General features: G+C 35.7%; 1 protein-coding gene and 1 long non-coding RNA gene across 3 annotated transcripts in view; one reads left to right on the top strand and one right to left on the bottom strand.

Moving 5' to 3' along the window:
* The first annotated feature begins 2,145 nt into the window (after positions 1-2,145).
* On the top strand, positions 2,146-5,445 carry LOC132112019 (uncharacterized). Its single transcript, XR_009424868.1, has 2 exons — positions 2,146-2,477; positions 4,961-5,445. It is a non-coding gene; the product is annotated as an uncharacterized LOC132112019 (long non-coding RNA).
* A 4,890-nt stretch (positions 5,446-10,335) lies between these two features.
* Positions 10,336-12,870, bottom strand: part of LOC132111418 (nesprin-3-like) — a 46,650-nt gene continuing 44,115 nt past the window's right edge. For both annotated transcript variants that reach the window (XM_059518686.1, XM_059518687.1), the window contains exon 18: positions 10,336-10,537. In XM_059518686.1, coding sequence (XP_059374669.1) covers positions 10,346-10,537 — 192 coding nt within the window. In that variant the 3' untranslated portion in view covers positions 10,336-10,345. The remainder of the gene's footprint in view (positions 10,538-12,870) is intronic.

The raw sequence follows: 12,870 nt of genomic DNA, 5'->3' as shown, positions 1-12,870 counted from the left end.
TTGCGACTTATGGAAGCCGGTTTAAATCATTAAATGTTATTGTATTATATTAGCTATTATATTATTGTATTATATATTGTATTATATATAAGTCTTATTGGCCGGATTTCACAGACCAGGGTTTAGATTAGGTCACGATTAGGCCATAGTTCAAATAGATAGGCTAATTTAAGTATTTTTTATAAACATGCCTTAGAAAAAAAAAAACTTTCCTGGGGTGCATCTTAGACTAATCAAAGGCACTTTATTTTAAGATATGTCAGTAGGCTACAATATTTATTATTATTTATTGTTATTTTTTAATTAAAACAGACCACACATGCATTTTAGTCTGGGACTAGATTCAAGCTTTGTATGAGAAAACGGGGAATTATGAGTTAACATTTTATAATATTGGGAATCTCATAATAACAGAAAGCTTTTTTTGTATTTATGAGTACATCTCTTTATTATTATTATTATTATTATTTGTAATTATGAGTTAGCCTAATAATTCTCATGATGCCTTTTTGAAATTTAGAAATTATCTCATAATAATAACCCTGGAGCTAATAGTAATATTTGTATGTCATATAAGTATTTTCAGCTTTATATGGGCTTCCATTTTCTAGGTCTTCTTCTTTACAAAATAACATTCTGAAAATAAATGTTAGTAAATTCAAAATCCAAAATTTATGAGTGTATGAGTGTAAATTTCGATTGTTGATTGTTGATTGTTGATAAGCATTAACTGGCTCCATGTCTTCTTCTAGAAACTTCTAGAAAGCAACACCCAAGGAACTGAAGCCTACACTTAGGCTATTGATACATATTCAATTTGAATCAAAGTTCCTACATACTTAAACTTAAAAAAAACTAAACAGGTAAAATATGTTAGATGTATATTAATATCTTATTAGCCTATTATGAGACCCTAAACCATTATGAGAATCGCTAATTCAGAGTTAAGATTGAATATCGTGACTCACAGAATCAAATCCTTCATGACTTTTTGAGGCTATTTTGAGTGAAGACTCAATAGAACAGGTGAATCAGCCATGAGATTCGATTCATTTGAACGAACCATCAGAACGAATCGGTTCACTGTTGAGTGAATCAGACTTTCAAACAGATGGTCTCTCTCGCTCTTGATCACTTGACGAAATACGTCTTGAAAGAATCGCGTCTGTATGCGGTGTTATGCGGCATATGTGCCGTGTAAATGAGAAAGACACAGTCGTTCATATGTGGCTTCGCTGCAAGTTTTACACAATGACCGAGCAATATCTGCTTCATGTGATATGCAAATCACCTACCCACCCCCATCCTGCGAACACATATCCATTGATCGTTTAAAGTTAGCTGTAATGAACAACTATCTATTTTCGTGACCACTCCTGCAGAGCTTTTCTAATGAAACCAACAAAAACTGCATAAGTCAACCTGATAAGAAACAAAAAGAGTCTAGGTAAAGGTTATCGATTAAACAATAGTAAAACAGTGCAGAGGCAGCACAGTAGCTAAAACTACTGTAGGTTTTATCTTGATCCGCCTGTTTTTGCACTTGATGGAATTTAATCACCCAGGAACATGAGTGAACACGAGATTACTGATATATCTTCCCTAGACCAGCAAACATTTTCTTTTTAAAGTCTCCCAAGCCTTCAAACTGATCAGTAGCCCTTTATGGAAAAAATATCAGATTGGTTTTGCTCATCACTGTTTAGTTTACAAAATTATCATTTGCAAAACTTAACATCCATACCAATTATGATTATATTTAATCACGGTGGCCTGATATTTCACAATGAATTTCTTAAGTTCAGTAATATAGGTATTTTACAATGCAAAGTAAAAGCAAGTGCCCAATAAATTAAGTGCTTGGTGTTTTTAGTATTTTAGTGCTTTCTTTAAAAAATATACTGTAGTGATGTGGTGTACAGTCAGCTGACTACAACATCCTGATATTTGGTCCCAAAGCAAGTCATTATTATATATCCTATTAACAGGGATTTCCTGTAGAGGAGCAATGCAGTGCTGACAACATGGTGTGACTTATAGCCCAAAAATGGTGTCCCATCCTCTGAATTTGTGCTCTGCATTTTACGCATCCACATGCACACACAGCAGTGAGAACAAGAGGTGACAGAGAAAAAGAGGTGTAACAGCGCTGTTGTTTTTGCATTGCAGTGATTATGATAAAACATGTCTATGAGGGTCAGTTATGCAGAATATTTATAAAGATTGATGAGCACCAGTGTTCACCCACCCTCTGTTCCAGGCAGAGGCGGCTGTTGTGTAACAGGGAAGAAGATGAGAAGTAAAAACCGCCCAAAAAACAGAAGCTGGAACTAAATATTTCATCCAAGTCTTTGTCCTTAGCATTCTACTCTTATAATGCAATGATGAGTAATGCGCAAGATTAAGATTTGTTGGGTTAAATTTACAACACTATCTGGGACTGTGCATGCTTACTGGAAATTACTGATCTGTTTAAGGTAATTTGTTAAAATGCATGTCTATAATCTAATAGTATGCAGTATTTGTATGTTGCTAACTTAAATGTACCACTGGAGATGATGCTTATCAGGTCATAAAACCAACAACATCTGAGGCCATGAAGCAATCCTTTGATTTACAATAACACTGTGGTTGTATTTAAAAAAATATTGTTTAATTTCACTTGTATATTTATTTAATTTAATTATTCATATATGTGACTGGAATAAACTACACAAACTTGACTTCATTAAGTGGAGAGCAGGCACATGAATTATAACCCGATGCAAGTATGCACTGTCCAGCATTGCTGCAGGGGGCACTATAGCAGACATCAGTGGAAATTTCTCTAGTTTTTGGCATAGAGAGTAAAAGAAATGGAAACAGCGACCCCATTGGATTCAAACGGAGACAAGTGAAGTCAATTAGAAGCACGCACTTCCTGGGGGTCGGGCGTACTGCGCAGACTCAAACTGAGCTTGAGGACGTAGATGTCACGTGATCAACCTGTAAGTCTTCTAATCACTGTGCCAAGAGAAATCTGAATCACCACCGAATCTTCCAGAGAAGGCGAGCGTGAACAGGAGCACATTTTGGTAAGTATTCTGATTAATTATCTCCCTTAACTTTATGCCTCCACGTCCTCCTGATAGCCTCATAGACAGTAAAAGATTGCCTGCGAGCTTCTCCTCCTGTCCATACGGTAATTTCTCTACTGTGCGACAGAGAGTCGCTGGTTATGACGCAATCGTTAGCCTATTTTTTTTTACAAAAACTGCTTCTACGGGACCATGACGTACGATACAAGGTAATGGAGCCTTTTATATATTTTCATGTTTCTTTATAAATAATTAATGGACAAATGGAGTCTTTAAAGCCTCAGATGTAAAGTTATTTGCTGTCAAAGTGACGCCAAAATGAATGGGAGTCAATGGAATGCTAACAGCAGGTGGGGGTCCGCTAGCCAATGGCGGTGCCCAGGGGTGCTTAAAAAAAAATGAAACCCTGCCCCCCTGGTTTTTGGTTGGTTTTCTATTTCAAGTTAACTACTGTCATGATGAAGCAACAATTTAAAGAGAATCTTGTGTAGTACAATATTTGATCAACTTACCTGGTTAAAGACCAAAAAACTTCTCAATGTGTGTGTGTGTCGATTTTGTATGAATTTGTAAGTTGTGATTTGTACGAAAACATATGATTTTTAAGAAAATTAAGCATGAAGTTTCACTGCTAAGCTAACCATCATCATGAGTAGATTTTACAAATGAGATATGAATTAGCCACCAATTCACTAAAACATTAAATAGTTATGAATTCCTGTGAGAATGTGCTGTTTCGTCCCTTCTTTTTCAAAATTTTAGGATTAACGTTTGCATTATTATAGGGACGTCTCTGAACTGTTGAGCAAATTAGCTAAAGTCAGTATGTTTATTACATGTTATTATTATTATAACTTACCTGAATATTTAATTTTTTTAAAGTTGTGAATGTAACTATCGCATCTTGAGTTTTTTATTTAATTTTTTAACCGCCAGCACACATGCAAGTACATAATATCATGCATTCATTACAAGTTCCTGTGAGAGCATTTTCTTTAGCCCAGCACCTCCCCTGCACCACCTGCCTAGATCTGCTTGGGGAATCTACCTCTCTCTCTTGCAGCAGCATGTCTTTATTTATGTTTTTTTGCAGAAGCAAGTCATACTTGCACAGCTCCAGCAGCAGCAGCATAGCAGATCAAGTCCACCAGTACCAAACCTAGTACTTCTCCATTTACATTAATAAAATGTTTTATAAACTATTTCCAAGAGTTGTCATGACTGAAATAGGATTATACGAATTAGCCACCAATTTGCCAAAACATTAAATAGTTATGACATTTTGCCAAGTATGGTAACCCATACTCAGAATTGGTGCTCTGCATTTAACCCATCCAAGAGCACACACACAGCAGTGAGAAGTGAACACACCATGAACACACACCCGGAGCAGTTGGCAGCTGTATCCGGCACTCGGGGAGCAACTGGGGGTTCAGTGCCTTGCTCAAGGGCACTACAGCCATGGGTATTGAGGGTGGAAGAGAGCAATGTTCATTCATCCACAACTCCTGCCAGCACCGAGACTCTAACCTGCGACCTTCAGGTTACAAGTCCAACTCTCTAACCATTAGGCCACAGCTGCCCCAAAACTACCATGAACTATCATGAGAGTGTGTTGTTTCAACCTTTGGATTTCCACAGTCAATATTGCAAAATTTAAATATGCATTATTGATCAATATTGGAAACAATCATTCTAAAACCTCGAGGTAGTCATTGAGCTTTGAAATTTGATAAATATAAAAATTCACCAACTGAATCTATATTTAATTTAGGCAGAAATTCTGCCTCTATATTTGACACTCACCTTATTTTGATGTAGGCCACAGCTGTTGTGTATCTTGTGCATTGACCCTAGGCCCTAGATTTTTTTCTGCTTTACAGAACAAGTGCCCTGCTAATGCTGCCAACACACTGGTGCCAACCATCTGTCCTCTGAGAAACGTAGAGGAGGAGGCTACAGCGATGTAAGAGTGGTGGGTAAATGAACACTAATGAAACACAATACTCGATCCATTCATCATGACATTCGGATGATATTATATCAACTCTGTGCATATGATCCTGTGACATCACATCACCCTATCTGCCGTTTGATCCGAAGCTGAAGGTCAGTGAACATTTAACCAGGTTTTGTGGTTCCAACCTTACCTTAGTGGTTTTCAAAACACTGACCACTACAAATGCATCATTATACTCTGGCTTTAATTAATAGGGTCATTCCATATATCAGGTCAGTCAGCTGAACCATTTGCAGTCACCACAGATGAGCTCAGCCTGCGCTGCTCTGAAGAACACAGATTCTCATGACAGCTATTGCTGGCATATAGAACATTCAACTGCAATAGCTGCAATAAACAGTTTATGATGGGAGATGTTATCACATGCTCTTCCCTTGGTTAATAATGTCTAAATAATGCACACTTGGCCATATCTAATTCCTGCAGTGAACTCAATATTTTACAGCTGTTATAATAACACATACAAAACTGTAATTTTATATTATGACAGAGTGCTTAGCTAGTATATATGAACCTAAAAGTAATGACAAAAATTTAATTTAGACTCATCTCTCATTTTATAAAAGCCAATAAAAATCATTAAGGTTATATTTTTATTACAGCTCTTTTACTAAACCTTCACAATTTTAGACTTGAGACTATGGTTCTAGGTGGATGACCTTCTGGTCATGTTTACTGGTTTTAAATAGCTGTGACAGGAGCTAAAAGATTTAATATACAGATTGTGTTTTTCACAGATAATGTTAACAAGTCTTATGTTAGCATGCATAATATTAAAATACTCTTTAAAATATTGAATACAAATAAAGTTAGGAAATATTGCGGTTATTCAGCAAGGATGCATGAAATTGATCAAAAACAACGAAAGATTTCTATTTTAAATAAATGCTGTTCTTTTCATTCATCAAAGAATCCTGGGGGAAATATATTAGTTTTCACAAAAATGCTAAGCAGCAAAACTGTTTTCAGCACCGATAATAATAAGAAATGTAAAAATACTATAATTCTGAAGGATCACATGAGACTAGAATAACGTCGGCTGAAAATAGCTTTGGCCATCACAGGAATAAATTATTATTTTTAAAATATATTAAAACAGAAAATGATTATTTAAAACTAATAACTTTTTAAAATATGAATGTTTTTTTACTGTATTTTTTTTATCAAATAAATGCAGCCTTGGTGAGCATAAAAGACTTCTTTCAAAAATATAAAAACAATTTGTTTTATTATATTGCATTCACAAGACTTTCCCAGTGGAAAGCACCCCTGACATGGGAACCTTGGCTGCCATGGCAACATGCCACGAAATTAAATATTTACTGCAGTGGTTCTAGCCAGCCAGTGTATAAAATAGATTCCTTCAGCTGCGGTTTTAACAGACCAGGTGCACAATGACATTAACCCATTTGTTATGCTTACTGATTAATTAACAATGACAGGGCTACAAAAAGTCATCTGCTCAAGTGATATTGCTGCTTGATTTTTATAGTAAAAAACATTCCTTAGTAAGTCACACAAGGTTAAAAATTTTCCAGACTCTGGTACATTATTAAGCCAATGAGAAAACGTCAGTCTTTAGCAATGTGAGTCATATCCGGCACATTAACAACAGCAGTTTCTCATGTTTTTCATATCCCACTTAAGTCAGCAAATGTGTAACTTGTACTCAAGTTAAAAGTTAAGCAGCTAAATGTGATTACACCACATGCTAGAGTACATCCGGCTAGTGTGACTACAGCTTCATCTCAGAAAGATAATTCTATTAGCAAAAAATGCTGATTTCCGTTTACATTACACAAGGTTGATGAGTTCATCTTTCTTTATTCAGTGAACCTGGTCAATATTTGTGGGTCCAGATTATGAATTACTTATTAAAAACAGACTCCAATAGTTATAACTCTAGATTGGTGGGTCAGTGTTATTTGTGTAAAACAATGGTATTTTAGGATTATTTATACACTATTACAAACATTTTGTAATATTTTGCTTAGATTTTTCAGTTTTCAGTTGTTGTGAGTTTCAGTTAGTTACAATTTTAATCATTTTGTTATGCACTTGGTTATTTTGTAATATTTCAATAATTTAATTTGTTTTAGAACTTTTTGAATGTTTATATTTTATATGTATATGAATGTATATTTTATTTCAACTATTTTAACTTTTTAGTTATCACACTATCAGTGCCTAAACATAGCAGATAATGAATGTGAGGTGGTCAGGTACAATGATGGTACAAGCTGTAGCTCTCAAAAACCTCCCAGTTCACAAGTTGTAATTACGAGTTCTACAAGGACATGAATGCTAATGATCACTGTATTATTCAAACCCCATTACTTTCACCTGAATGTCTAATGTACATCATACCACGACTTGGATCTGTCTCCAGGATTTCTAGGCATCAGCAAACAAACATGATTTGGATTGCATTGATATGACACATGGCATTTCCACACCAGAGAAATATCTAAGCAGGAAGGAAACGGCAGTGTGAAATCTGTCGCTGCGCATGTGGGTGAGCGTGTAGGAAAGATCCAACTCTTTCCCACTCACAGGAATTGCATTTGAATAATTTAGCGTGCTTTCAGTGAGTGGGCTTTACCATTAAAGTTATATATATGCCATCATATATTTGTGCCAAATAGGCAAGAGTTCATATACACACCTCAAAGACAAACAACCACATGACTACACAGTGAATAAGTCAATAAATGCACTCCGCTATGACCAATATTTAACCAAAACATATCTGTGCATATCTGTGATAGTGACTCAAATAGCTGTTCTGACAGTGCTGTGCAGTATCCTTCAATTAGATCTGGTTTCCCTTTAGCTGGTGACCTAAATGAAATGAAAAAACAAATCTGAAGTGACTGAGTACCACACACACATTGTTGCTAAGGCAACAATGAAATTACAAATACATGCAAATAAACATTTCCTTAACCATAGTTACATGTGAACTGCTAAAATGTAAAAACCCTCCTATGGATTCTCCTTTCCAACTATCCAAAGTAAATCAAATAATTTGCATAGTAACCTCAGACCGACCTTATGAGGCCCTTATTGATAGGGAAGACCTATAGCTGTGCTCCAATGCGTGATGTCTATGCTGAATGCAGATAAACAGATACATTTCCTGCAAAAAGAGTACCACTGGCGTTTAGAATGGGAATCTTGATATTGAGTCACACATTTATCTATTCAATCTCAAGTCCATAGCAACAAAAGAAACACAAACAGTACTGAAAATGCACTGCATGTTTATTGCCTGGAGTAAAATACAAAAATACTGGTAATATGCGTCATACAGTACATATATATATTTATCGGTTTACAGATACATTATAAGAGTTTCATCCAAAATATGGTAATCAAAATATATATATATATATGTTTTTTTTTGTTAATACAGTACATTGTCTTACAACCCTTTTTAAATGCTTTCATTTTATTTTTTAGCTTTCTTTGAAAATAATTCCAAGAATTTTCTTCCCAAATCAAAGCTCTCCAATGAGAAAACTCTCCCATGCACACAGTGCTGTAAACTGGCTATATGAGAATACATTTATTTATCTTACATGGCAATCTTATAACACAGCTGAACTATTTAACAGAATTTTGTACAGTCTAGCATTTACAGTATCATTGATGAAACCAGTACAGATCATTAAAGGGTTTGCATTGACATAAAAAGAGATTAAAGAAAGTTCACTCAAAGATATATATTTGCTGAATGTACTTGCTCTCAGGCCATACAAGATACAGATAGGTTTCTACATCAGAACAGAATTAGAGAAATAACGTACTTGATGGACTGAAGTTGTGTGCATTACTTGTGGGTTATTGTGATGTTTTTATCAGCTGTTTGGACTCTCATTCTGACGGCACCCATTCACTGCAGAGGATTAGCTGGTGAGCAAGTGATGCAATGCTAAATTTCTCCAAATCTGTTCCAGTGAAGAAACCAACACCTCTACATCTTGGATGGCTGAAGTGGAGTACATTTTCAGCAAATATTCATTTTTGGGTGAATTTTTCCTTAAAATACAAACAAAAAAACAGTGTAATAACCTGATATGCCAAGCTTCAACGTTACGGTTTCTTTTAAAAAATGCAGCATACTTTCTGTTAAGTCTCTTTCTGACCATGCACTAATGCATGCCATTTAACATGAGATAATTCATCATGTGTCATAGGAGATATATGCAGAGAGGTCCAAATACAATTTTAAAAAGGGGATTTTGCTACAGGATAAAAGTAGTTCAGTCCAGTATGCGTATGTGAAATACTACTCAAATCTGTAAAGCCTTGCAATATGCCTCTAAATAAAATGAGTAGCACTGCAAACAAAAAGCTCAAGGATGCGTTCAAAGAGGGTTTTGACTTTTTGCTAGCTCTGAAAGACGGACTGTTTTTGAGAGAAGCCATTGTTCTGGACAAAAATAAATCAAGTCATTTCTTTCATCAAACCATGACCTTAAAGAAGCAGACCTGAAAGAATAACTGAACTCAACCTCTGATGGTTTTAGGCCCTTAGAAATTCCAGCTGAGACATTGCTTGCAAAAAATAAAAGAGGAGAAATCCAAAACAGACCAAGAAGGTCACAGAGTTCCAACATTCAGTTAAAAAAAGCACAATCTCCCCAGACAGGGATATATTTATGTGATTCTGCAATCACAACTTCCAAAAAACATTGAACGAAAGCTCTCTATTCTATGAGCGCATGTGCACAGCACCTTTGCTATGAAGCAATACAGGAATGTTTGTTTGATTTTGACCTTTTCCACTTCTGTGAATTTTAAACTGAACTTAATTTCGAAACTTTCAGATGACAGTCTTATCTTTGACATCAGAATCAATACAGTGACAAGTTATATCCCATCACCAAACAGAGTTTAGTTTTTGAGTGACCTGAGAAAAACAACAAAAAGATTTTAAACAAGTGGTATGAATACAAACATGCACAATTTCATTTAAACATAAGATAAACTACAGTATTAAAATTATTTATAGGAATAGCACAGCCAAAAATTTAAATGCGGTCATCATTTACTCACCCTCATGTCTTCAAATAAGATATTTGTATTGTTTTTAATCATACAATGAATGCCAGTGAGTCAAAAACAACACAAAATAATTTTTTTTTTCACAGAATAAAGTGAATCAAGCATGTTCGGAACAACATGAGGGTGAGTAAATGATGGCAGAACATCCCTTTAGTATGTAGCAAGCTGCTGTTGATGCTTAAGTGGGCGGAGGTCCGTCATGGTGGAGCATGATGCTGAAGGAGCGGGCGAAGTTGTTGGATAGTGAACAGCTGGTACCCTCATCCATCAAGGGCAGCAGGAAGGCCAGCAGCAGAAGGGCCAACAACAGGAGCTGGAGAGGAAGAGCCACGCGACATACACGATACAGGAAGCTGAGACCACTGTTCCCCTGCAACACACACAATAACAGATGCTGTCACATGTCGAATGGCTCTACTACAAAACCCTGAGTTTCTACAGGATCGTTCACTCTGGAGGTCACCAAATAGTTGTGCTGTTGCACGCTAACACTGTAGGGGTTTCTACTCATCTACAAGTGTCCAACAGTTTAAATCACACTAGTTCCACTGCAGTCACTGCTCAACTTTGCTGCAGCAAATCACTAAATACAACTGAAACTAAATTACTTTGGTCATTGCTCATCACTGTCAGTATGCATTAGCCTTAATGCAACATCCTTAAATATAATAAAATCAGGCTTGTTTTGGATCTGAAACAAGTGATTGATTAAAAGCTTATTAATAAAATCAATAATATTAAACTGAAACAAAATCAACACAAATATATACAGTATAATATTAACTTATCTCTACAGTATATTAACAATATTTCAAGAAAACACTCAAAGGTGTTAAACTGACAAAAAAGACTGGGAATCCTTGATTCAACAGCACAAAAAAAAAAAAAACTTAAACTAATTTATTTTTATTACATGGAAGAATTTACTACAGTTGCATTTCAGTTATGAATATAACAGTCACTAAAATAGACTTTTTTCCTTTCTTGGATCAAAACCTTGAGTGATCTTGTTGAAGTGCATTGTGGGTTTATCTTATTCTAAATGATTTTTGAAATGTTGTTTTAAAAAGTTTTTGTGCCTAATGTTGTCAAAGTCTCTTCAGGAAAAGTCAGTTCACTTCCACCTCCAATCAGCTATTTTTGGGCATGCAAGGTCAACTCCTCTATCTACTTGAGTGAGGAAATCTCAAAAACTGCTGGCAAACTCATACATATTTAAAATCAGCAATAAAATCTGACAGGAACTATCCATTAATATTGTTTCTTGTCCTCAAATAGCACTAAAATGTGTAAATTTCTGACCGGCCCAGCCAGTGTGCATGTGCAGTCCTAAGCACTCATCTCAGGACACGACCGGACCTGCAGTAATGCAATGACTTTACCAATGGTTCAATGGCGCTTTTATTTAGAAGACCGGATTTATTCCACAATATTAAGCTTCGCTATTTATCCCACTCATTGTTATATGGGTGAACCGTCTTAGTATTTCTAAAGTCTTTGTTGCCAAGGTAGATGACTCACTACTTTTATTACAAAAACAATATGTATACACAATAAGCTCAAATTCTGAGTATAGAGAGAGATTTTAAGAGTAATTTTAAATTGCCAACAAGAACATAAAGAGAATGCTTAACTTTTCTAAACTTAAACTTTTCTTCTGGTGGATGATAAAAGGGCAGAAAAATTCCATACAAATCTCATAGAATTCCTCCGAATCACGACATTGCAAAAAAGAAAACTCTTTGACAAGAAAATAGATCCTGGCTTGTGACGTAATGCAGCAACACAAGACCCAATCTCATTTCTTAGCATTGTACTACTAATAAAAAAAACATTACTATGATTGAGTCATTTTTCCATGGTTTTTCCATTCCACTCACTGGATGCCAAAAAACATTCACACAGACAAATGAATACCTAAAAAATAAGGATGTTTTTCCAAGCTCCTGTAGAACTGTGGGAGTTTATGTCCACCCACAGCTGCTCAACAACCGCCATCGCCCTGAGCTCGAACTTTATACAACCCTTTCTATTTAACTGTATCAAAGCTGAGGAACATGGGAACTCTTTCTCTCTGGGTGTTTGAGAGACAGAACAGAAATACGAGAAAGTGAGGAGGAGGAAATGTGGGTGGGTGAAAAGCAGAGTTTCTCTCCACACTCTTCTTTTGTCAGCCTCTTTACAGGACAATATAATTATACTGAAAAGTAATTACAGCAGTGCTCAGGCCTGGTGTAATGTAGGCTATAGAACGACAGACTGTTCTTACCAATACACATCAACAATCTATCTTTCTTGCTTGATAATCATACAATAGGACAATATACAGTGGAGAAAATATTTTTTTTTATCCTCCCATCTCATAGACTATTTATTCCCTTTAGGGTTTCCATAGTACACTTAATTTCCTTTCCGAACATGGAACTGGGATGCGGTGGATTGCAGGAAAGGGGGAAAAAGGAATCACGATTTAAGCTTAACATTGTGATGTCTGTCAGCCATCGGTGATGGACAATGGCATCTTCTATCGGCCCAACTCTAGAGTGATCAGATGCATTTTAAATAATTGCTGAAAGTTTCATTGGCCAAAAAATGTATCCTGACAAAATGACCAGCTAACATTAATTGACTAACCATATCAGCAGCACATGTGAAAGTGTGAATGAATACTTGTCAGGTGAAATCACTATCATACTAATTAGA

This window comes from Carassius carassius, chromosome 31 (genome assembly GCF_963082965.1).
Source record: "Carassius carassius chromosome 31, fCarCar2.1, whole genome shotgun sequence".
Taxonomy (NCBI): Eukaryota; Metazoa; Chordata; class Actinopteri; order Cypriniformes; family Cyprinidae; genus Carassius; species Carassius carassius.
This window is presented reverse-complemented; position numbering and strand designations above follow the sequence as displayed.